This window comes from Sceloporus occidentalis, unplaced genomic scaffold (genome assembly GCF_023333645.1).
Source record: "Sceloporus occidentalis isolate IW3139 unplaced genomic scaffold, rSceOcc1.0.p SCAF_6, whole genome shotgun sequence".
Lineage (NCBI taxonomy): Eukaryota > Metazoa > Chordata > Lepidosauria > Squamata > Phrynosomatidae > Sceloporus > Sceloporus occidentalis.
Window position 1 is genome coordinate 30,027,664 of NW_028316986.1, and position 26,335 is coordinate 30,053,998.

A 26,335-nucleotide genomic window follows, 5' to 3' on the forward strand; every position below is an offset into this window, starting at 1 on the left:
GTGGCACTATTACTTCCCTTGATGATGGGAGCTATAGTTCAAATCATCTGGAGGGCTACAGTTTCCCCCCAGCCATCCATTCAAGGGTCAGGGATGTGTGAGCTGTTCCATTCATGAGCTATTTGATCACCTCCACCTCCGACCTCCAATAAGATATTAATACTAAGAACAACAAATATATATATATATATATATATATATATATACTTTTTCGAATGCTGCATAAACTATGTGGCTTTGCCCCTTTCCCACCCTCTGTGGCTGCATCCGCACTTCAGAATTAATGCAGTTTGGAGCCACTTTAACTGACTTGGCTCAATGCTATGGAATTCTAGGGATTTTAATTTTGTGAGGCGTCTGTCAGAGAGCTCTGGTGCCACAATAAACTACAAATCCCAGAATTCCATAGCATTGAGCCAGGGCAGTTAAAGCGGTCTCAAACTGGATTATTTCTGCAGTGTGGACGCAGTTATAATCCTTCCCTTGCTTTCAAGGAGAGAAGAAACATGCTTCTGCGTTAAAAAAAAAACTTGTGTCTCCCTAACAACCGTTGCCAGGAGACGAGCAACGCCTCCCTCGAAGCTGATTGGTCGCTTTGGACCTTTCTCCCCGCCCCCCAAAGAATCAATGGACAGCACTGACATAGATTTAATGAACAAGTGCAAGCAGAGTGACAGACATTAACTTCAGATACTCTTTTTATCCCGAGCGTATCGCGATTCTTCATTTTCCTATCTCTATGCTCTTAGGAAAGATGCCGGCGCAGTAGGTTCCCTTTGAGTCTGCCCACAATATTGCCTGTTTCTCAATAGCTTTCTTTTACCCCCACAAAGGAGTCCATAGAGAAAATTTCCACACGATATGCAAATTTAAACCCTGACTTTTAAAAATTAAATATCATTAATGCCCAGGGAGTCTTCTTGGTTTCATTTTGGAGTTTCAGTCTCTCAGGCACTTAAGTAGACACCTCCCTCCACAGGGAGGGCCAAGAAGAAGCCAGTCGCAGGAGGGGTCCTTTTCCTTTCCGAGTCGGCACCGGCTGCCAGGCTGGGGATTCAGCGGGGCTGCGTGCGCGGAGGAGCGAGGCAGCCGAGCCCGGGCGCCGCCATGTATTACAGGTTCAGCGGCTTCACGCAGAGGCTGGTCGGGGCCGGCGCCTCCGCGGCCTACGCCCCTCAGGTAACTGCCAGCCCCTCTCCGTCGGGGCTTGACCTTCAGCGTTTGACTCCATATTGAGGGCGGGGGAGGGGAAGACAGGGAGGGAGTAGTGTATGGGTCCCCACGAGGAACAATTCTCTCAAGGTAACCCGAGAACGCGAAGGGAGCTTTATCAAGAAGGCGTCTTCTCTTGCACGCTTTAACCTACTTGTCCTTAAACTGCCCTTCGAGCTACTCTGCTTTAAACTACTTTTATAACTACTATTTAAACTGCTGTGCTTTAAACTACTACTTTTTAAACTACTTCTATTTAGACTACTATTCCAGATGTAGCTTAAACATCTAGGACCCCAAAGGCATCTGATCTGATATTGGAAGCTGAGCAGGGTCAGCCCTGGTTAGTACTTGGATGGGAGACCAGCAACAAAGATCAGGAGCTATAAGCTGTATTTCAAAGCAGGAGGCTGATAAAACCACCTCTGAGTATTCCTTGCCTAAGAAAGCCCTGTGAAATTCATGGGGTCCTTGTAAATTGAGAGGCAACTGGAACGCACCTCCGCAAATACACACACAGAGGTTAATAGGGTAATACAGTCAGCCCTCCATATACACATATCTTTTTATTGAAGGATTCAACCATCCCTGGCTTGAAAATATTTAAAAGATATATAAATTCCAAAAGGCAAACCTAGATTTTGTCATTTTATATAAAGGACACCATTTTACTGTGCCATTGAATGTAATAGGGCTTGAGCATCCATGGATTTTGGCGTCTACAGGGGATCCTGGAACCAAGCCCCAGTGGATACCAAGGGCTCAGTGTAATAGGTTAAATAATAAGTTAATAGGATATTATTCAAATGACGATGTTGTTGTGTGCCTTCAAGTTCTTTCAAACTTATGGAGACTTGGGGTCGCCACTTGTTGTTGTGTACGTTCAAGTCATTTCTGTCTTATGGCAACCCTAAGGTGAACCTATCATGGGGATTTCTTGGCAAGATTTGGCAAGTGGAGGTTTGCCACTGTCTTCCTTTGAAGTTGAGAGAATGTGACTTCCCCAAGGTCCCCAAGGGTTGCCTGGCCGAGTTGGGAATTGAACCCTAGACTCACAGTCCAGCACTCAAACTACTACGCTACAATGGCTCTGTATTTCAGAGAAAGGAGCCAGTCTGCCACAGTGGTTTGGGATTGGACTGTGACTCTGGGGACCAGGGTTCAAGTACTTGCTCAGCCTTGAAACTCACTGGGTGAATTTGAGCAAGTCACACTCTCTCAGCCTCAGGGGAAGGCAATATCCAACCTCCTCTGAACAAATATTGCCAAGAAAGCCCCATAATTTGACAGTTCATTGCTCTCAGGCTTACAATAGAAAAAGTCATGACACAAAAAGAGAAGGGCAGTGGGGAAGGGGATCAGGTCCATCTCCCTCCAAGGCCAGAGTGGTAGCAGTTAAGATAGAGGGAGGGCCTTTCTTTTGCTTTTGGGGCTAATCATGGTGGAGTTGTGCCCTTTTTCTCTCCTTCCGAGGTCAGGGTGGTAGCAGTTAAGATGGAGAGTCATACTGTTTAGCATCCTACAAATGAAAATGGAACCTTTATGCAAGCAAGAATCTAGAGGAAGGGCAGGTGGGCAGGCAGGCAAGCACTGAGGGTGGGCTTTATTGTTCGCCACTGTGTATCATCTTTTTTCCTTCAGCCATTACCAAAATTGCTTCTGGGAGGTTCTATGGGATCTCTGGCAAAGCAGTGGGCACCAAGGTGAGGCAACATCCATGGCTGGCTTCTCAGGAGGTTTCTGAGAAGGTGGTCAAGGTACCACTACCGCCCAAGGGCACATTAAGGATATTTGTTAATAAATGACTATGCAGTTTATCACACGGAGGGCAAATTGGTCTAATCCCATGCAGAAACGGGATTTTGTTTGTCAGATGTGTGGCATGAAAGAGAAATATCACAAAAATAATCCAAACAGAAAGCTCCTTTGTACTTTTAGAATTTAGCAAAAATAAAAAGGAGCTGGTTTTGACGACTTTACCTTCAGGTTATTTTTGCATCATTTCTCTTTCATCTGAAAAACATCCCGCAAATGCGGGTTTTTTTCAACTTTCTGTTCAGGTTAACTCTGAAAGTTGTCTGAAAAACAACCTGCAAATGTGGGTTGTTTCCAGTTTAAATTTAGTTTCTGCATGGGATTCGTCCCATGTGATAAACTCATATGAAACCATCTTCTTTCACTGTCATGGCTGAAATACCTATTGTGCTATGGAAGCAATTGGAAGAGCTGCTGCCTGGAGAGTCACATCATGGGCTTTTCAGTTTCCAGCTCCAGGGATCCAAAATGCCTTCCCTCCCCACAACAAGGACACCCATTTGCCCAGCCATTTGCTCTTTCTAAATATTGTTAACCTGGGGCCATGAGGGTGCTGAAATATTTTCCACCATTGGATTCATCCACTGGAGCGATGTTCAGCAGGCAAGAATAATAGTCCATTGGATGGAGCCACGCAATTGCCGTGGAATCATAGGGCCCATACAAATAGGCCAAAATAAAGCTGCTTTGGGTCACTTTGGAGGTATGTTGTGTAAATGATGCATGTGTCCTAAGACTCCAGAAGCTGTGCCAAAACCACGTTCTGGTCCTTAGGACTGGAGCATGGATTTGGCGTGGCTTCTGGACTCTTAGGATGCATGTATCATTTAAACAACATACCTCCAAAGTGACACAAAACAGCTTTATTTTGGCCTGTCTGTATAGGGCCATAGTGTTGTAACTGTGTAGTGTGAAAGTCTCCAGGTAAAGGGATTAAAGACCAACTATGCTCATCTACAGGTTTTTATCTAGGAAGGGCTGCCTCCGAATTTAAAAAACAAAAAACAGATGGAAAGCCCTACGATTTTTGAAGTGACATAAAATTTCATCTAAATGGAGGGCAAATGATACTCCAAGAGAAGCACAACCAACTGTATTTGTAAACACAAAAATGAAGAAACAAAAGAGAAAGAAGCAGAACTATTTCCAAGGTTCTGATTTTTATTTTGCATTATGGTTGTTATATCTATTTACCAAGTTTGGTTTGGCAAGTTTTAAAATTATAAGTTTAATTTGATTCCTATGAATCTCCTGAACAGCCTAACAAGTGGCCCCTGCAGGATGCCCAGAGGAAGGCAAAAAACCTCCATGGTCTCAGGCCAATCTGCCCTGGAGGAAAATTCCTTCCCGACCCCAAAAGTGGCGACCAGTGCTACCCTGGGCATGTTGGCAAGAGCCTTCCTTATGCAAGCAAATGGTGAAACTCCCTCCTTCCATCTCTCCATGAAGAAGACATGCTGGCATCTTCCAGAGTCCATCATCGTCATCACAGAAAAGCCATCCTGTCTGGACAGCGTGATGTTTCTTTTGAATTTTATTTAAATTTAATAAACAATGCTGCTATTGTATCTAACGATATTTTAGGAAGCAGGATTTTTTAAAAATGGATCAGCAAATTCTTGCTGGAATATCATTTTGAGATGTTGTTCTGGGGAGGAGTGCTGAGTATACCATGGATGGTCAGGAAGACATGGATATGGGAACATATCAAGTCTGAACCCTCCCTAAAGCCCAGGATGAGCAAACTAAGGCTGTCGTATTTTGGTCACATTATGAAAAGGCACGACTCCCTGTAGAAGACAATAATGCTTTGAATGATAGAGGATAGCAGAAAAAGAGGTGCCCCACATACCAGATGGATAGAGTCAGTTAAGGAGGCTACAGCTCAGAACCTCAAAGAACTATGCAGAGTGGTTGAGGATGGAGGGGCTTGGAGAGTGTTTCATCCATGAAGGACTGGATTGCCCTTGTGGTCTCTTCCAACTCTCTGATTCTGTAATTCTGTTAAGATGTTGTCTGTCATTCTCAAATGTTCTGGATTCACAGGGTTCATTTCTACACATCACTTACCTTGTAATATTTCTTCTGAAATTGACTTGTGTCCAGATGTTTACATGAATTCATGGGCTTCTCCTCATTCACTTGCAGGAGTCTGCTATGCTGGAAAGAAAACAATTTATTATGATATGTTTAAAGAGCCTGCAAAGAAAAGGATGAGGTTGCAAATGGCTTCCAAATTTTTTAGAACCAAAGCTTTTGCTTCACCTCAGATATTCCTAGTTTTCTTTTATTCTGGAGCTTCAGTCCTTTTGATAGTTTCTTTGAAGATCACTTCTGCTGAGATGTCTACGTTCATTCTTAAATGTTCTGCACCCACAGGTTTATTTGTAGACAACACTTACCTTGTGATAGTTTCCTTGAAGTTAACTTCTGTTCAGATGTTGTCTGTCATTCTCAAATGTCTTGCATCCACATGATTCATTTCTGGTCATCACTTACTGTGCTTTGGTATAGTTTTCGTTGAAGTTGACTTCTGTTGAGATGGTCTTTCTCAATGACCTCTCTTCAGTCACCCACAGGAGCCTGAAATACCACAATTAAAACAATTTATTATGCAGTGTGTACAGTGCCCAAAAAGAGAAGGATGTGGTTGCAAATGGCTTCCAGAAATTTTAGAACCAAAGCATTTGCTTCACCTTGTAGTGAGTGAAATTATGCTGCATTCAGATATTCCCAGCTTTCTTGAATACTAAGCTTCAGTCCTTCTGTTGTCACCCAATCTGCAAGATGGAGGTGAAAGAGTATGAATGCACAGGTGTTGGTGTGCAGAAAAACTGAAGAAAGGTGGCTGCGACTATAAGTGAAGTGGAGAATACTCACCTGGAGGACTACGTCTACCTGGACAGCCTTTGGGATTAAGGAATACTCACACTTTTTGAAGCAAGCCCCCCCCTCCCCCCCCCCCCCCCGGTAAACTGGTGGCTCTAATAGGTGCATAGCTTCAACCATTCATATCTACCAGCCATGGGGAGGGTTTCATGAAGCTACACTTGATTGGAATCCTCTCTTAGTTATGCCAACTACCAAGCAAACCAGGCTCCATAGCTGGTTTGGAAGAAGTGAATTGAAAGGAAAGGAGTTGTGGTGGGAGAGATCACCAGGGAAATGTCTTCATCCTATAATTTGCATTCTTCTGAAGATCTGAATGGATGCTGCAAAGCAAAAACAGAATGATGATGGAGTTCACCTTTGTCTTTCAACAAAAGTGACTACAAGGGAAAGGGAAGGACAAACAGTCAAGAAAGAAGTGTAAGAATACCTCAGGGACTATTATGGCTTTGAACCTTGGATGCTCCTCTCTTCTGGACATCTTGCTGATGCATTTCATCCATGAAAACAAGCTGTTGCCATATTCCTCCAGGGTTTGTGGCTTTCCTCTGAGATGTTTTCGTTCATTTTTAAATGTTCTGCATCCACAGGGTTCATTTCTGGAAATCACTCACCTTGTGACAGTTTCCTTAAAGTCAACTTCTATTGTGACATTGTCCATCATTCTTAAATGTTATGAATTCACAGCTTTCATTCTTGTACATCACTTACCTTGTGATAGTTTTTTTAACTTCTGTCGAGATGTTTTCATGAATTCATGGGATTTCACAATGACCTCACCTCATTCATTTGCAGGAGCCTGATATGCTGGAAAGAAAACAATTTATTATGCATGTTTATAGTGCCTGAAAAGGAAGAGTGAGGTTGCAAATGGCTTCCAGAATTTTTAGAACCAAAACTTCACCTTGTAGTGAGTGATGGGATGCTGCACTCAGATATTCCCAGCTTTCTTGTATTCTGGAGCTTCAGTCCTTGTGATGGTTTCTTTGAAGATCACTTTTGCTGAAATAATTCTTAAATATTCTGCACAACACTTACCTTGTGACAGTTTGCTTGAAGTCACCTTCTGTTGAGACATTGTCTGTTATTCTTCAGTGTTCTTCATTCAGACGTTTCATTCTTGTACATCACTTACCTTCTGGTGCTTTCCTTTGAAGTTATTAAAAAATAAAAATAAAGTTGACATGAATCCATTCTCTCCCGCCAGCCTTTCCTCCTCCTTTCCACCAATTGGCCCACTCTCTTGAATGCCAAGGCTGACCAAAGAAATTTGCTGATCAACAAATGCCCTTCTCCATTTAAGTGCCTTAACTGCCATAGAACAGTAAGCGCATCACAATGGAAGCCATGGAGCATCTGCCATGCTCTGTTCAGCCCACAGTTGAATGAGCATTCTGAAATACTCCTGAGAGTCAAATACGGTTCCATTTTTTTTTTTACATTGATAGATACTCCTATGATGCACCAAAGGCTTAAAATTGTACCTTATTAGCAATATACCCTAGAGAGAATCTACATTTAAATTAATCCTTTCATTTGTCCACCAGGATGAAATTAAGGAGGAAAGAACCCTTCAACATTTGCATGGTGTCCTCAAGCCCTTGGGAGTGAAGTATGGCTGTACCTTTCTGCATTGATAGAAATTCCTAGGACACTCTAAATCAGTGGTTCCTAACCTTTCTAATGCTGTAACCCCCTTGTGATTGGAAGCCCTGCCCCTTCTTCCAGCCAGCGGCTTTCCTGATTGGTTGGGAGGCCAAGAAGGGGTGAGACTTCTGGCTGCCTACAAGTCCCAGCGGCCTTTGCAGCTGGAAGCCCCATCCTTTTTTCCGGCCAGCAGCCTCCTTGATTTGTTGGGAGGCTGGGGCAGGACTTCCAGCCGTGAGTCTGCCATGCTGGGCTAAGGCCCCGCACGATCAAAGCAGTGGCGGCAAGCCAGAGGAGGCTTGGCATCCCTGGAGGAGGAGGGGTGAGCCCAAAGTGGGCGACCCGTGAAAGGGTGATATGACCCTCAAAGGGGTCACGACCCACAAGTTGGGAGCTTTATAACCTATTTGGCAACAGAGATCATTGCATGACAGAATATATTTTATTGCTAGATGAAAAATCCTAGCCACTTCTGAAGGATAGCAGAGGGGATAAGAATGGATTGGTTCTTTCTGTTGATCAAGTGCTATGCTGATGGGGTGACTTATCCACCTGGAAGTTGACAGCAGGCAGAATGCTTTGTAGGCATATAGTGGTTGCCACTAGTGTTCTCCACTGCAACAGATCTCAAAGTGGGATGCTCCAGGGATGCTCTTGGATCTGTTGGATTCAGTGTCATTTTGCTCCCCTAGCAAACCCATGTTCAGGCCTAGAACTCCCAGAGATACTCTCCCTTTATTTGAAGCCACTCAGGGAGATGAACAAAAATAAACCACTGTCAAAAGTGAGAAGGGGGGAGGTAGCTTCCTCCCTCCTACTACAGGCTTTTAGAAATGGATTTCCCCTAAGACGTTTTGCTGTCTTAGGCCCTGTGCAGATCGGCAGTTTGGGCCGGGTTGGGGGTGGAGTCAGGTCATAGCATCTACAAGATGCATGCCCTGGCTCCACCCCCAAGGCAGCGTGATGCTGCATGCCACATTGCCATCCATTGTTTCTTATCTTAGCACATTTTTAAAAGCATTTGCAATATTTCTTCCAAAGATAAAACAGAAACTTTTGTGAAGTCAAAAGCATTCTCTGAAGATGCCAGCCACAGATGCTGGCGAAACGTCAGGAAGAAACTCTGGAACATGGGCACAAAGCCCAAAAAAACTATAGAAACTGTTTTGTCTTCCTAAGTTGATCATGGAACATTTACAGGGTAAAGTACGCCCGCTCCTTACACAGGCACACTATATGTGGCTTCCAGCTTACGCGGAAGCCATGTGATGATAAAAGCAATGGTGTGTGTGCCGGCACCCACACGCACCCCATTGTTTCCAATGGGGTGCAAGCATACATGGATTTCCGCTTATGCAGGGGGGCGGTCTGGAATGGATCGCGCACGTAAGGGGAGGGCCCACTGTACAATGTTACTTGACTTCAGCAAGTTTGTTTTGACTTCAGAGAGTTTTCTCTATCCACTGGAGTCTGTGCTGCAATAGTAGAGAACTGGTATCACCAATTCATCCATCTAATCCCTTGCATGATCCATCCAACAAGGAAACCAAAGCAGAATTACTCCCACATACTCTTCCAATCCCAAACCCTGTTTGAAATGAATCCAGAAATCATTTAGATGCTGCAGTGCCACGCTAGACTTTCTTGATCTCATATATATATGGGCGGGTTATAGACCGCCCATTTGGGGCGGTCTGCACCCGCCCCTTTCCCCGGTGTATCGGGGCCTCAGCGTGTAGAGCGGCAGCCGCTGAGGCCCTGATCCGCTGCTTTTCAGGCTGCGGGGAAGCAGCAAAACGCCGCTTCCCCGCAGCCTGAAAAGGGGTGTCCTTGGGGCTTCAAGCCCCAAGGACACCCCGCGGCGGCGGGGAGAAGGAGAAAGGGGCCGCTTGGCCCCTTTCTCCATTGCTTTGCTGGGCGCAGCCGTCAGAAGACTGTGCCCAGCGAAGCAAAGCGTCGCCGCAAACCAGGAAGGAGCTCCGAAACATAGCTCCTTCCTGGTCCGCGGAAAGGGCACCCTAGGCGCCCTCGCGTGGACCGACGACGTCACGTCCACGCCGCCCCGTGTAGAGGCGGCGCGGTCGTGACGTCGTCATGGCGGCCCCCATGTGGAAGGGGGGCCGCCATTTTGTACGGACTCAGTCCATACTCGGGTTAGGGGGGTGCGGAGCACCTTCCTAACTCTAGTACGGACTGAGTCCGTACTTTAATGGCAGTTTGTAACCCGCCATATATATATATCAGAGTGGATTTAATTAAAATCACTACTCGGAAAGACTCGGTTTAATCATGTGATTTCTCTCCCCCCCAAGAGAAAAGGGTATTTTTCCATGCTGTAAGAAGCCTAATACATATTTACCCAATTTAGAGTTTCATTTTTAGAATAATAACTTTTCAGATTAGTTTCATAGTTATATAAAAATACTGATTTAGTTATACTGATAGAATCATATAATAGACAGATAATTATGAAATTATTGTGAAGTGGACTATCTCCAGTTTAACAGGTTAATAATTTGTATTTGGACAACTCTTCTGCTGTACTTTATTGGAAGGAGAAAAATAATACTTATCTTAATAACAGCAGTTTAAATTAACTAAAACAATAATCCAAAGACATGTTGAGTATTCTGTTCAAAAGGTTTCACTTCCATTTTTACTGTCGCCCCCTTCGTCCTCATACTCAGCTTCTTCTGCAGATCTATTCCACTTCCAGTCTCCCAACAATCTGTTTATTGAATGTTTTTAAACTCAGTGTTTAAGAGGTAAGGGATTGATTCTGTGTACATAGATTTGCAAAAGAAAAACGGGATTGTGATCTATACAGACACAAATCCACAGTGTTGAGAACTGTAAAACCAAGCATTTGTTGTAATATCCTCTAAATTGAAAAGTGGCCCAATAATCTTACATAAACCTCTGGATTAATAGAATTCATTTACCAAAATATTTAAACTGCCTGAATATACTGTATATTCTCATGCTACTTAATTAAAAACTAATCCCAATTTCATGATGAATAAACTTTGAACCATAATGCATCTTAAATAGAAAACAACCTTTAAATAGCTTAATCCTCAAAAATACTTAATTTAAAAGTTAAATTAAAAAATACAAATTAAAGTTTTAAAAATCTGATTTTTTTTAAAAATTGAGTTTTATCCACTCTGCCTTGGAGCAAGAAATTGTGCCTCTACCAAAGAGGCATCATCTCCCTTAGTAATGGCATCAATCCCACCTTAGTCAATTTAATACGTGGGTAAAGGACAAATAAATAGTCCTCCCTCCCCCAGCTATCCTGTCTGCATCCCCAGGATGTAGAACCTGTGATTAACCGAGTACAAACTGAGAAGCAGTTGCCAAAGCTATATCAATCTGACCTGCCCCAATACTGGATTCTGAGTCAAGGAAGAGCAAACAATTTTATTATAGAATAAAGCAAATTGCTCATAGCTACAGATTGCTCCTGCTTCCCCCATGACCCTGTATGTTGCAGAAAGACACTACTATTGTATTCCATACTGGTGTGATGGTGACAGAGAAGCAAGCTTCCATTGTTGACCTCACTGCAGCAATAGTTGGAATCTAATCTGTGCTCAGTCTGATTTGTCTAGAATTTTTCACTATGGGGCACCACCTATTGTCCCTCCGCTTTCAGCAAGGTCAGTTCCTTATGAAACTGAGGAGATGACCTGGGTCTATCAGTGGGGAGAGTCTACTTAGGGCTACCATCCAAGCTATTTCCATATTCTGCAGAACAGAGTATGATCCTATAGTACTGCCCACTAATGAGGCAGGAACATCCCCAGGCACATACAAATAAATGGGTTAGGTGCCTGGAGAAGACAATTTTAACCAGTCATCTACACCTCTGGAGATTCATACAGCTAATCCAAGATTAACCAAATAACTATCTGACCATGACAGTGTCACAGATGCAGACAAGAAAGCTTTAGCTTTCAAGATTGAGAGGATTAAAAATCTTTGTCTTGATTTAGGATTGATCATGATTCATTCAGACGTGATAGATCAATATCACTAATATTAAATATATTAAGGAAAGGGGATTCCTCTGAAGTTTACATTACTGAGCTTTCCCCAAACGTAAGGTAGTTAAATTGAGATGATGTCTGATCTGTCTATTGTTATAGCCTTTTATTTAGCTACTTGACTGGTAGCTGTAGGGACAAGGAGTTCCATAAAGACAAATGAATGTGCTAGCAGGGAAAAGATATGCTCCTAAATGTTTTGGTTTCATAGGGCTAACCATAGGTGGAGAAGTAAGAGCCACATGCAGCCACCAAAGCTACTTTTGATTCCCCAGCACCTCCAATTCCCCCCCCCCCAAAAAAAACATTTTGGGATTTGGCCTATATGCCCTCATGCTGCACAATGGATGTGGGAAATGGCAATTTTGCCATGTGTTTGGCCTCCTAAATTGTTTTTAAAAACAGGAAGTGAACTGGACTGGTTGTTTTCCTGTTAAAAAAACAAACAAAGCAAAAACACTTAGCTTTGGCTGTGGCCTAGAAGGACCTCAAGACATGACAGAATTGCCTTCCATGCCATTTTTTAAAAAAAACATCCAATGAAACCCTATTTTTCCAGGAATGGGGAGCACTGCAGGAATGTGTTGTTCCTGTTACAAGCCGATAACAGCATTTGTAAAACATATTGTCATTAAGAAAAGACTTTTCAAAAACAGTCATAATAATAATAATAATAATAGGATTTATTTATATGCTGCCCAGTCACTGGGAATCCGGGCGGCTTACAACAGAGGGGATAATAGATGGTTCCCTGCCCTCAGGCTTATAATCTAAAAAGACACGGCACAAAAGGAGAAGGGAATGGTGAGGGGGGGAGGGGATCAGGTCCAGCATTCTTCTCTCCCTCTGAGGCCTGGACCAAGGCAGATGGACTAGAGGGAGGACTCTTCTTCTTCAGGCTAGCCCTGATGGAGCTGGGCCTGCCTGGTCAACTCCCTCATAGGCCGGAAGATGACAGTTATGGAGGGAGGAGTCTCTTCTTCCAGGCTAGCCCTGATGGAGCTGAGCCTGCCTGGTCAACTCCCTCGCAGGCCAGAATATGACAGTTATGGAGGGAGGAGTCTCTTCTTCCAGGCTACCCTGATGGAGCTGGGCCTGCCTGGTCAACTCCTCGCAGGCCGGAGGATGACAGTTATGGAGGGAGTTATATAGTCATAAAGTTATATTCACTTACACAGCAAAATCCAATACTTCCTAATTAATTAGAAAACAAAATCTAAACTTATATTCAGCAAATATTAAGAAAATGATAGCTCATTGAATGCAAGTAGATGATTCATGTATCTCTTTTAAAGCAGACCTTTGAACGTGGAAGTGTTCAAACCAGGCTGATGTTAAGTATACAAAGGCACTACTAAGTATGGCAGCACACTACCATGTGCTAGTATTGGAGAGATGTGGGTTGTTGTGGTTAGGACAGGTCTTAATGTAATCCTAAAAATCTGAGATTTCCTAGTTGCCATAGCTGAGACAGAGTGAAATGAAAATTCAAAGTCCATACTAATTTTCTTTCAAGAGAGAGATTATTTGGCCCCTTGGATTGTGTATAAACAACACTGATGGAATCTATTACTGAATTTCATTACCTGGGAGCAATCATCTCAGCCTAAACTACTTTTCAGAGGATATGTTCAAGTGGATATGGGTAAATATGTTAAAGTTGGATCCAGAAAAAATGGAGGATATGTTGTTGGAAAACTTTCATATCTAAGGGAAATTAATCTACATTTCCGCTTTATTAAGTTAGGACCTTTTTGATTACCTGGAACAAAGTTTTGCTTTTTAAGACTTCAGTGACTTTCTGGCTAAAGAACTTGTCAGACTGACCAATCTTTTTCTGATTTCCAAGTCTGAATATTATAATATGCTTTACGGCATGTTGCCCTTGGAGATGACACAAAGGTTTCAAGTGGTGCAAAATAGTGCTCTTCCTCTTATAATTGCATCGGAGGATGTAAGCATATTCTCACCAAACATAGCAGTGACTACGGACAGGCTTCTGGCCCAATTTAGGCTGCTAGATTTTACATATAAAGCATTAAATGATCAGGGAACTATCTACTGGAAGGACCAGCAAGTCAGCTGGAAGACTGCCATATGGAATAGTTTGGGGAGTGTACTTTCCCCATTCCAGTTGTCTGTGCCTGAATCTGGATCCAGTTCAGTATACCAAACCTTCTTGCAAGCAGTCCACATCTTTTTGAGCTGCTATGTTATGTGCAAATATTTGTCACTGTTGCTATTTGTCTCTCAGCTTTGTTCCTCTGTCCTGTTTTGCTTAGGTCTCCTTTACTCACCCTTGATCCAAGTAATAGCTTCTTGGCCCACTCCTTTTTTCCTTCTATGACCATTTTGATGGGTTCTCCTTGTTCTTTCCTTTCTTAGGCTGTCTTGCTCCTCAGCCTCCCACCTGGCATCTTGCTCTGTATCCTTTTGTCTCTTACTGCCAAGATTACAAAGCACATGTTATGGGTTTCTTCCATCTAGATTGCCCTCTCACTTCTCTCTTGGAAACACCATGCTTCATTCTCAGTTTATTGTAATACAGTTGCTTCTCACTATGCAGATCATTCTGTGCTTTCATAGCACCTCGTGGAATAGTCAAAGGGGGGTGTCACAGTTTAATGTATTATCTGTACATGTACAGAACGAATCTACAAAATACACCTAATCATAGGCTATATTTCTGAATTCTGAATGTGTGAACATAGAGATTAACTATGGTTGCTAACTTGGTAAAAAAATCTCATATCTAGCGGTGAACAAAATCCATACTGTGTTTTTTTTTAAAAAAAGCACAAACAAACAAGACAGAACATAAATAGTTTCAAATAATGTTACCCTGACACATGAAAACTGTTTTTATCAAAAGTCATTGATTGGCAGACAATTTGATAGATGAACAAACAGAAAGTAATTAGTAGACACTCATTCTAAGCATGCAGTTATTAGCCTTGTTAGAATGCAAATTTGATATGAAACATATTGTGTTCACATTTGCTGTCTGGCATAATAAGGCAGAGACTTTGAAGGTAATTTTGGATGCGCTTCGTAGACATTTTACTTCAGTGCAGACCTATTAAATTCAGTAGAACTGCTCAGGAGTAAGTGGGTTGTAAATTCCCTGTGTGTGAAGCAAAGCCATCTAGAATTAACTACATCTTGGCTTTTCATCAGCAATGCTTGAATGCATAAATGAAGACGCACTGCCTTGCAAAGACAGCGCTTTCAGCTCTTAATTGAATTCATCTTCCTTAAGGAATGTTCACAGTTGTGTTCAAAACTTCTGGGGATAAGGGCTAAATGCTGGAAAAAAACTCATTTGTCATAAATAAATAGGTGTGTGCATTCCAGTGGGTGTTGAGAATGTTTCAAGGTACAATCCTAGACACAGGAGTCATCTGCATGGACCACCTAAACACATCTTGGAGGTCCCTCAGGGTCCCTGTTGCAGTGTGTACATTAAGATAGGTGGACACCTCTGTGCTAATCACCCACTCTCGAATGCCATGAAAAAAGCCTGATGGAGAGGGGGCTTTCTCACTTTAAGGTTGGGTTTGGGAATAGCAACACTAGGATACGTACTTTGCTACATGCAAGATTTACATTTTCTGATGCAGGATTCCAGCTCTCTCTCTCTTCTTTTGTTTGTTCTGCCTTTTCTCTGTGGTGCTCTGGGAAGCATACATGCTTCCTCCCATCCCATCATATTATCAACAGTGCTATGAAATAGAAGGTGATTTCTTTAAGTCATCCATGTTCAAAGTAATTTGAACATTATTATTATTAAACTTTATTTCTAAAGCACTATAATTATACACAGTGCTGTACAAAGTCGGTAAAATTAAAGAGAATATAAAAGCCTGCCCAAGGCGTACATTCTAAGATAATAACAATTAAAAGGAATAGATAAAATTACCATTTAGAAAAGAAAAAAAAATTAAAAACATCAAATATAAAACAAATCACATCACATCAAATATTATCAGACAGCAGGATGACAATCACAGATTCCCTGAGAACGCTTCCCTAAACAATATGGTTTTCAGCTCAGCCTTAAAGCTGGTTAGGGAAGTGATGAGCCGTGCATGCAGAGGAAGAAGGTTCCAGGAATGAGGGGCAGCAAGAGAGAAGGGACGGATCCGGGATGGGGCAGAGAAGATCCTGGGTTGAGAGAGGAGACTTTGGCTACCAGAGCAGACAGTGCGAGTAGGGATGTAGGTAGGGTTGCCATAAGTCAGGACCTCCAAACTGGGACAAATGTAGGGCAACATTTTCAAATGTAGGACACGGTTTTTAAAAAATGGAGGACGCGCAAAAAATTGAGGATTTTTTTAAAATGTTAATATAAATGCATGTTTTTTAGGCATGATCAAAATGGAGGACATTTTGGCATTATTCCTAGACAGATGGCAGAAATGTACCTGCCCTCGGGTTCAACTGTACTTCTCAGAAGTGCGTACTTGGTCAAGGGACGGTGGTTTTTCTTCACTGCGCATGAGTTTGTAAAAATCACAGCAACTTACATTGGCCGTGCTTCAGAGGCTTGTTGATATCAATATCACCATCATCATCATCATCATCATCATCATCATCATCACTATAATTGTCCAGGAAAGGCAGACTTGTTAGCATTCAAAGCGCCATAAATACACAGAAAATGCACTTGCATATATTTAATAATAAAAAATAATGCGGAAAAAATAAAAAACAAGGCAGGGGTGTATATATTTAATAATAAAAATTAATCTAATAAAATAAAAAACAAGCAATAATAAAAATTAATGAAATAAAATAATCAAACTGTGAGTGTGGTGTAGTGATTTGAGTGTTGGACTATGACTGTGGAGGTCAGGGTTTGAATCCTGGCTCAGCCATGTGATGTAAGCCCAGTGGGTGACCGTGGGCAAGTCACACTCTCTCAGCCACAGAGGATGGCAATGGCAAATCCCCTCAGAAAAAAACTTGCCCAGAAAACCCCATGACAGGGTTGCTGTCTGCAAAGAGGTCTCAGAGTGGGTGATTTCTGCAGGGCAGCCATAGGGTGAATCCACACTGTAGAAACAATGCAGTTTGACACCACTTTAAACTGCCATGGCTGAGTGCTAGGGAATCCTGGCGTCTGTAGTTTCTTGTGGCACCAGAGAAAAAGAGAAGGCCAAGCAGCCCACAAATCTACAAAATCCCAGAGTGCCATAGCACTGAGCCATGGCAAAGTAGTGTCAGGCTGGATGGTTTCTGCAGAGCAGAGGCAGCCATAGGATATAGCTATACCGGTGGTCCCCAGACTGTGCCCTTTAAGGGATTTGAGACTTCAGCTCCCAGAATCCCAGACTGTTGGCTAACATGGCTGAGGCTTCTGGGAGTGAAGTCCAAAAATCTCTTAAGAGGCATAGTTTGGGGACGACCACTGATCTCCACTGTAGGAACAATGCAGTTTGACACCACTTTAAAACTGAGTGCTGGGGGACCCAGAGATTTGCAGTTTTTGTGGTGGCACCAGAGAGAGGAGGCTAAGCAGCCCACAGATCCACAAAATCTCAGAATGCCATATACCACAATTAAAGCGGCATCAAACTGCATTAATTGTTCAAGGTAGATGCAAACTCCCTGCTTGCTGGAGGGAAAAAAACCAAACACTCCTGCAACATCTCTGGCAGAATAAGCAAGCTGCCCAGAAGGATGGCAGGGGCTTTGGGGGGCGGGGGGGAGTGATGAGCTAAAAAGGTGGGCTAAAACACCTCCCCACTTACTTTTTTGACAGCCTCTATAGATCCAGGGATGGGGACTCCGCCTCCTTGCCTCCACTGTCATAAAGGACCCCACTGATGTCTAATAGCAGCCCTTTAATGCCTGCCAGGGCTTTTGCCCACTCAGCCATAACCCTGAATGGAAGCAAGAGCTGAGCAGGGCTATGGAGACACATGCTCAGAGCTTCCCTGCGCGCAATGGCCTCTGGGAAATGTAGTCCTCCCTTCACAACCAGGGACCAAAAACTCCAGTCCTCCTGAGGAGACTCTGGCCCTAGTGAACTCTGCGACCTAAATAATAATAATAATAATAATAATAATAATAATAATTTATTTATACCCTGGCTCTCCAATGAGATCAAGGCTGCTTACAACAATATTAAAAACACTAAAATAATGACCACAAAGGAGGACAAGGCAAAGCAAAATGAATGCACCACATTCCCAAATAAAAGCTCAAAACACTCCTATAAATAAATAAATAAATAAATAAATAAATAAATAATCATGCTTTTTAGTCAAAAAATTAATGAAATAAAATAAAACAAGCAATAATAAAAATTAATAAAATTAAAAAAATTAAAAAGTAATAATAAAAATTAATAAAATAAAATAAGTATTTTATATTTTTAAAAATAATTTAAAACCCCCAAAAAACCAAGGCAGACCTAATGGCCACTGACTCAGCTTTCCTCCTCCTCCTCAAGGCTATGGAATCCTGGGAACTGTAGCTCTGTGGACTATTCAGCCTCCTTTTGTCAAGAGAGCTCTGGTGCCACAAGAAACTACAATTCCCAGAATCCTATAGCACTGAGCCATGGATGTTTAAGGGGGGATCAAACTATTTCTGCAGCCTTTTGCTACCCCAAAGCCCTTCCTATTTACCAGCAAGGCAAAATCGCTTCCTTCACCAAGCCATTGAAAACCAACCCAAGGGGAGGGCTGATTGCTTCTTTCCCATTGGTCAGCTTCGGGAGAAATTTGCATATTACAAGTAAAGGTGTTTAGGGCCTCGAAAAGGATCCTGTGATAAAGAATTACAAGAATACTGAGTGGTATACATTTAAAAGATGAGGCATTTAGACTCCCAGTGCAACATGAACGATTTATGGCCTTTTTTTTCTCTCACTGTAACCTAGAAAGTAATGCCTCTTGCAAGACATATATACCAAGTGGGCTGGCAATAGCTCTGAGTGGCAGGTTCCCTGAAGACCTGCTCTCTAGGCTATCCCAGGCAGGGAGGTGGGGAGGGTGGCACACAGCCACGGGGAGGGGTGGAGCTGCCTCCAGGGCCTCGCGGGGGGGGGGGGAGTCCCGGGGGCGGGGCCAAACCAGGGCAGGACCGTGTGGACCCGCCCCAAACCGGGAAAGTCCTGCCCCCAGGCGGGATATGGCAACCCTAGATGTAGGGAGAGAGAAGATCAGTTAAATAAAGAGGGGCCAGCCCATGCAGGGCTTTAAAGGTGAGTAGCATAAATGCATTAGATGAGTCTTTCCAGTTCTGTAGCAGCATTAAATGCTACATTACACTGCACACACACATCCAGCCACTGTTTTGAGACCCACAGGTATGCACCAAAGTGAACTGCAATGTTATCCTTATTTTAGGATTTTAGTAGTTTGCCTTTTGTATAAGGATATGGAGCAACAGAAACCCAAGTGGGAGAGCTGCATGATGAGATGAAGAGTTTTTTCAATCTTTTAATGGTGTGGCTGATTTTACTCCTGTATGACAAGGTGTACCTGCCAAACTTCCTTTTTCAAGTAATACTAAGAGTGCTCAGTAGTGCTCTGATCATGTTCATTACCTAAATAATCCTTAACTACAGCTCTATAAAATGGTGGTGGATTTTTCACATATTGCACATGGTATGTTGAGTAAAAGTGGCATTACTAAACCCATCTGCCATCCATAACAGAAATGAAACTTGAATATTTTCAACTACAGTCCAAAACATACCACAGAAATATAAAACAATTTAATTCTCTTATTTATGTAGGGACTCAAGCCAGTCACATCTGTGGAATCACCACCTCTCATCTTTGGAACACCAACAAAAATTGCCTCAGAAGCACCACCAACAGTTGAGTTTTGGGGTAAAAACAAGGTACCAGAACTACAGAAGTTCTTTCAGGTGAGAAGAATATTATTTTTTAGAAAAATTTAGAAGGTTCACATTGTGTTCTTAGTGTAATTGATAGTTAGCACTTCTTAGGTTTTGCACTCTACATTTTTATGACACAATTCTACAGTGAGCCCATGCCATACGTGAGCTTGTTATAGATGGCTTCCAGCTTATGCGGAAGCCGCCAGGAGAATGGGAGAATGGTGAGCACATGAGCCCCATTATATCTAATGGGGCTCAAGCATACATGCTTTTTACCCTATGCAGGGGGGAGGGGAGAGTCCGGAAGTGGGAATTGTGCAGTTCTCAGGTGACTGAAAGGCACATAAAAACACACCAGATGTTCCTAGACTGCAAGTGTAGCAGCCCTGACCAGCATAATGATGAGGACTGTTAAGAGTTGCAGTCCAACAGCATCAGGAGGGCTGCAAGGTTCCCACCCCTTCCCTAGATGCATTGCTTGATTCCCAAAAGACAAGCAGACAGACGTCCTCAGTTTCATAGTTGCTGGTCAAGCTTGGCACAAATAAATTTTCCTTTCTGGATTGGGGTTTCAGTAAGTCACTTGGGATTAAAGTGTATATGAATTTCTTAATGTTTATATCATGTCTGTTTTACTAACAGAAGCCTGATGGTTTGCCGGTGCATTTGAAACGGGGCCTTCCTGATCAGCTTCTTTACCGGACCACAATGGCACTAACAATAGGAGGGACCATCTACTGTCTGATAGCTCTCTACATGGCTGCCCATCCAAAAAGACAGAAGTGAATATCTGACCAATGAGGGCTGGTTACTATCCTCTAGAAGGAGAGTTTGCATTTAACTCTCCGCTGTTCCACTTCAGTCATGTGACTGTAGCAGAGATTCCATATTGAGATTAAGGAAGATAATTTAGGAGAATAATGACATTTCAATATTTAGGAAGAGGAGAGCAAAATTAGTACCAGGTGGTGGGGAAAAGCCACAGTTTCCAGTGTCATTCTGCATTCTTGGCACCTTTCACTATGAAATAGAGAATGGTCTGTGTATGTTCCAAAGAGCAAGGCATGGCAAGTTCATGATGGGAACTGGAAATGAAGTTATGTTGATATATGTCTTTACTTCACCCTCCCTGCCTCTCAGGAACAAGGGCAAAGGGTTGACTTACAGAAGCAAAATCATGATACTGGCTCAATCCAAAATGGCAGATAAATTATTTTTCTTCACACATTTCATAAGAATACAGTGGTTGGCCTCAAATTCTGTTGAATGCTCTGAGTAGAGTTGCTTTTTCTTTTGTCAAATGCTACCTTAATGAGCAGATAACTTTCTTTCTCTGAAAATCTGTACACTTTGTTAGCCCATCTCTTGGAAATACAGTGTTGTCATGAAGATGGATACAGTGTGGCAGCACTAACTCCACCATCCTTCCCTGGTCCAATCTCTCTGTAATGAAGTTTGTTTTGTTTAAACATTGAAATAAATACTGGGTCATTTCAGATTTGTCTTGTCTTTTTAATAGAAAATATGAAATACATCTTTATATGATTTGCTTTTGAGTTTTGATAGTGGAAATGAACTACATGATCGTTATAAATGACCCAATGTTTCCCAAATGTATGACAGCCAAGTTATAGTAAATAAGTTGTATTTAATATCTATCAAATTTACTCCAGTGAGCTAGTGGTGATAAACAGAGTGGAACAAAATTAGTAGAATAGATATGAAAGTGTGGCTTAATTATATATGACAACATGCAAAATGCATATTTGAACAGAATCTTTTTTTTGCAGTTTAAAGTATTCAATTTCATTCCTTTGCAAATCTCAAGTTTCCCTGTTTTGTTTTCAAATGCTCCCTCCCTATTTTATCTTAATTATTTTTTTTTCATTTCTTTTTTTCCCTTGCATTCCTTATAATGGGTGAGAGTTTCTTAGGTTTTACTCAAGCCCTCTCTCTTGGACTTCTGCTTGGATGAACAAATACATCTGTCCCAGTCTCACTCATTTCCTTGTTTACTTCAAATCAAATTTTCTTCTGGGATTTTTGCTGCCACCTCACTGCATGGTATACAATTTATCTACCACAGTTCTGCATCAGTTATCTGAACAGATGCAGAACTATCACTCACATCACCATGGGTACCACTCAGATAAGGCATCATAATTTTGAAAAAGCAAATAAAGAATAATAAATGATAAGCTGCATCCTATTTTGATTTTCTTGTGTTTGTAGTAAAGCAAGCATGAATGGAAAGGAACAGAATTTATAAGATGTGTCAACTTTTTGGACTGCAAACTACAGTTCAATTCACTGATTACAGACAATAGCAAAATAAGCTTTAGGCCAGCTGCAGGTTCCCTGTTCCTGCATTACAACAGGGAAGTGAAATATAGAATGAGATGATAGGCAATATATTTCACTACATAATAATAATAATACATGTTAATTAAAATCAGGGAAGGCTGCTGTGGACGCACTAAAATACCAACAAGATTGTCCCTGACCCTATAAGAAAAACAATCTCTAAAATATTAATCAATTGCCTGTACCTAAAATACAGAGTATTTTGGAAAGGACACATTGTCCAATAGAAGACCAAGTAGTATGTTCTACATTGGTTATTAAATAAAATGCTAGCATTGTCATTCAAAAATATATTATCTGTTTGTCATTGATTTATCAGTGATGTATGTTTTGGTGTAACAGCTTCTGTGATATGGTAAAATGCATTATTTAGAACTAAGTATATTCACTCCTCTAGACTGCTTCATAGTGTCCTGTTGTGCACCCTTCATTCATGATCTTTGAATCTTTATCTCAGCTGAACAATGAAACTAAAACTTCAGCATAGAGGGTTGCAGGGGTACACAATCATGCCTTGTTCACTGCCTGTCAGAAAGATCAATGTACCAAAGTATAGACTATACACTGTGTATAGTATATTCAAAGGGTACATTGTGTCTAGTGTTTATGCCCATACCATGTCCCAATGTATGCTCATAGAGTTCCTGCACTTAACGCGGGAATTCCAAGTGAAGGTCTATGGCTCTTCCGGTATGTTTCAAATGCATATGATGGGAGAAAAACCCTAAACCCAATTACTAATCCCAACTACAATAGACCTACTGAATTAATGAGATTTGCGAAACTGTTGACTTACCATTCAGCAGCTGATTCAGTGGATTTGCTCTAGCTGGGACTGGCAAATATTGGGTTTGTTTGTGGCAAGGTTAGCCTCCATGGGCCTGAAACCTCCAAGTTATTCAACATACAAAGAGGCTTTATAATCCAGTGCTTCTCAGGCTATCTCATATGGGGAACTGGAAATTATCCCTCTTTTCCCACTGTGCTGGGAACTGGCACGGCATTGTGTCCATTGGTTACAACTATTTTATTCCTTGGAAACTCACCAGGGACAAGCAGACAATGATTTGGGGACCAGCCATGGTCCAGGGACACTGCACTGACATCAAGCACCCCATCAGAGAGCCATTTCTCCCTGTATTTGAGTCTTATCATTTGATTCTATAGAGGCACCATAAGTCTCAGGTGTACAAGAGACCGTGGGGTAGGGTGGGGGAGAATTACTTTTCCCCATCTAAACCACTGGTTCTCAACCTACCTAATGCCACAACCCTTTAATACAGTTCCTGATGTGGTGATCCTCAACTGATGGTCTCAGTTCCTAAGACCATCGGAAATATGTGTTTTCCAATGGTCTTAGGCGACCCCTGTGAAAGGGTTGTTCGACTCCCAAAGGGGTCATGACCCACAGGTTGAGAACTGCTGCTCTAAACTATGTGCACCCAACCCAATCTTCATTTTTGTTTTGTTGCTGGGCAGGCAAGAAAGCTAGGGCATGGTGGTGAATGAAGAGGGACCGAGTTGACAGTAGGCTGAATAACAACTACCTGAAGGAACAGTAGATAGAGACACAGCATTAGAGAAAGGTGGCCCCAAACAACAAAAGATGGGGAACACACACACACACACACACACAGTGCCTAGAGTTGACTGTTGGTAAAAAGGTACAAGACAGAAAAGGTTGCTTTGAAAGCTGGATGACTGCAGAATAGAGATGCCAAAATGAAAATACAAGGTTCTATTTTTACATCACTGCCCTACTATCCAGACTTTGAACTAACCAAGCTTATCTTTGGCTACATATTATAGTAATTATTTATGCTATCAGGGCAGTGACGAAATTGAACCTGGGTTACTCTGTTCAGACTTCCTTGTCTTTCCAGGAGTCAAAAGTAGTATTAATGCATTTTTAACCACTAATAAGCAGATAAACATCAAGGAACACACAGAAAAACAGAACTCACACATATCTTGCCTCTTTTAACCCTCATGCACCATGATAGGACATTTTAATGCCACCCAAAAACTTTTTGTTACAGAATCCACAAAAGAGTTAGCTCTTCAGTGTAGGCATGATGTGGCAATGTTACCTGTAAGCAAGTATCACCGATATTTGTCATTTACTATTTATTTTCAAATAAAACCAATCAGGGAAAAAACATCATGTCTCAACAAATCTGTTTCTTTGGCTTCTTTGGCACTTCTTTGTCTCAGCCAGTATATGCCCATTCCTATTTCCAGCAAATCATAATGCAGCACTGTTGTTAACTGCCATCATGTCAACTTCAATTTAGTGCAACCCTATGAATGAAAGATCTCCAAGAGCTCCATCATCAATGAACCTACTCAGGTCATGCAAGCTCATGGCCATTGCTTCCTTTATCAAAGCAAATCCATGCCCTTCTAATTCCTGTTGCCTTTCAATTTACTGAGCATTATAATCTTTTCTAATGAATCATGTCATCGCATGATGCGTTCAAAGTACAATAGTGTCAATTTAGGTATCTTGGCTTCTAGTGAGAGTTCAGGTTGAATTTGCTCTTGGACCCATTTATTTATCTTGGGCAATCCATGGTATCCTCAGAACCTTCTTCCACACCACATTTCAAATGAGATGTTTCCCTTCTCATCAGCTTTCCTCACTGTCCAGATTTCACAACCTTACATAGAAACCATAAATATTATGATGATTCTGACTTGGTATTTAATGAGACAACTTTACATTTGAGGATTGTATATAGTTTCTTCCTACCTGCCCTTCCAAGTTTTAGTCTTCTTCTGATTTCTTGTTTACAGTTGCAATTTTGGTTATGATTAAGTCAAAAATATACAAAATCTTCAATGATTTCTATATCTTCATTATCTACATTATCTACTTTTAAGTTATGTAAATCATCTTTGGTCATTATTTTTTTATTAATGTTCAGCTAATTATGTGCATTGGTTGTCAGTAATTTGGACCTATTTGAAGCAAATTAAAGTTTTGTCCATGGGAGAACATTGGAATTATCATTGGGAATGTTTAACTACAAGCCTAATAATAAAACATTGGGATTGTCAGAGTCAGTGTGGTGTAATTGTTTGAGTGTTGGACTCTGGGTGAAAGGGTTTCAATCCCCACTCAGTCCTGGAAACCCACTGAGTGACCTTTGGTGAGCCACACTCTCTCAGCCTCAGAAGGCAGTGTTCATAAAACCTTATGAAAAGATTACCCTAAGTTTGAGTTGGCTTGAAGGCATATTAAAAAAATTTAGAAAATAACTCAACAATATTTTTTTAGAATGGTTCATCAGATTTAAGGAAATGTTCAAGATGGGTAAGAAACTCTATGAATTCATATTTAATTGCATAAATATCCACCATAAAACATCTGAGAATGCCAACTGAGCAGAATACAATTTGCCGCAGAAATCAATACACTCCCAAGATTTGCAATGTGTTTCCAATGTGCACAAAACCTTATATACATTTGAAGTATCGATGAATGAGCATACATATATTCAAAAGGTGCTCACAAATATATTTCAATCTGTGAAATGTAGTGTACAAAAACACATTAAAGGTTTGCAGTTTTTAAATAATAAATAAATAAATACAACATTGCATATAGGAGGGGAACCTGTCTTGCAATCTTATGCAGGGCAGACATGAAATGAAAATGCTAATGGGGAAAAGAAGCCCTGTGAAAATAAAACTGACAGATCTGCTCACATGTGAAAAATATCATTTTCTTGTTAAACTAAATGTTCAGCTTCCCAGAAGAGCATACAAATGGGACATTTCCACAGCGCTCAGTTCAATTTGGAAAGAAATTGCTATCAAAGAATTTTTTGGTACTGTTAGTCACTTTATAACTAAATTCATATATATGAATATAAACATACAGATGGCTTATAGGCTTAAATGGAATTCAATGCCAGAGAAATATGAAGAGTTTCCTATTGAGTTTATCCATTCTAACCAGTTAAATTATGGCCACTTCATCCATTCATTCCACCTGTGAGGCAAAATAAATATATCAAGTGGCTAGTCATAAACAGATGTATCCCTTGGTATCTTACCTCCATAAGGATTTGGAATTCATGTCAGTGACACTGCATACAACACAGTAATTTCAGTCTTACAAACCTGTATGTATGTATGCATGCATGCATGCATGCATGCATGCATTTTTAAGCATGGAAGGCAATAGTGAATGCTTGTTCAATTTACTGAAATAGAAACAGCCCATCAAACTGAGGAATGGGAATGATAGTCCTCTTTCTTTGTGGTGTCCATTCTCCTTTCCAAGATATATGTGGGCTCTTCTTTATGCACAAGGCTTAGGTCTACTCCCAACCATACTATGGACTGAATCTAGGAACAAGTGAAAAAATCTGTCAGAGATGGGGATGCTAATCCTATAAATTGGTTTTTACAATAAGCAGGGACAAATAGGTTACCAAACTCTCCCTTCCTAATTCATTTCTCATCTTTAAATTAAGTTGGACACCCATTCAAA

The 26,335-nt window shown here is 41.5% G+C and overlaps 1 protein-coding gene across 1 annotated transcript; it reads left to right on the plus strand.

The window, feature by feature from the left end:
* The first annotated feature begins 1,011 nt into the window (after positions 1 to 1,011).
* On the plus strand, positions 1,012 to 20,966 carry COX7A2L (cytochrome c oxidase subunit 7A2 like). Its single transcript, XM_089529193.1, has 3 exons — positions 1,012 to 1,179; positions 19,363 to 19,497; positions 20,113 to 20,966. Exons 1-3 carry the CDS (start codon positions 1,108 to 1,110, stop codon positions 20,254 to 20,256), a joined length of 351 nt encoding a protein of 116 aa, XP_089385319.1. The 5' UTR covers positions 1,012 to 1,107; the 3' UTR covers positions 20,257 to 20,966.
* The last annotated feature ends 5,369 nt before the right edge of the window (positions 20,967 to 26,335 follow it).

Bases quoted from the DNA above. Each gene is read 5' to 3' on its own strand.
- COX7A2L (XM_089529193.1), top strand. From the start codon at position 1,108: ATGTATTACAGGTTCAGCGGCTTCACGCAGAGGCTGGTCGGGGCCGGC. The intron at 1,180-19,362 runs GTAACTGCCAGC...TTATTTATGTAG, and splicing joins CCGCGGCCTACGCCCCTCAG to GGACTCAAGCCAGTCACATC. The intron at 19,498-20,112 runs GTGAGAAGAATA...TTTTACTAACAG, and splicing joins AACTACAGAAGTTCTTTCAG to AAGCCTGATGGTTTGCCGGT.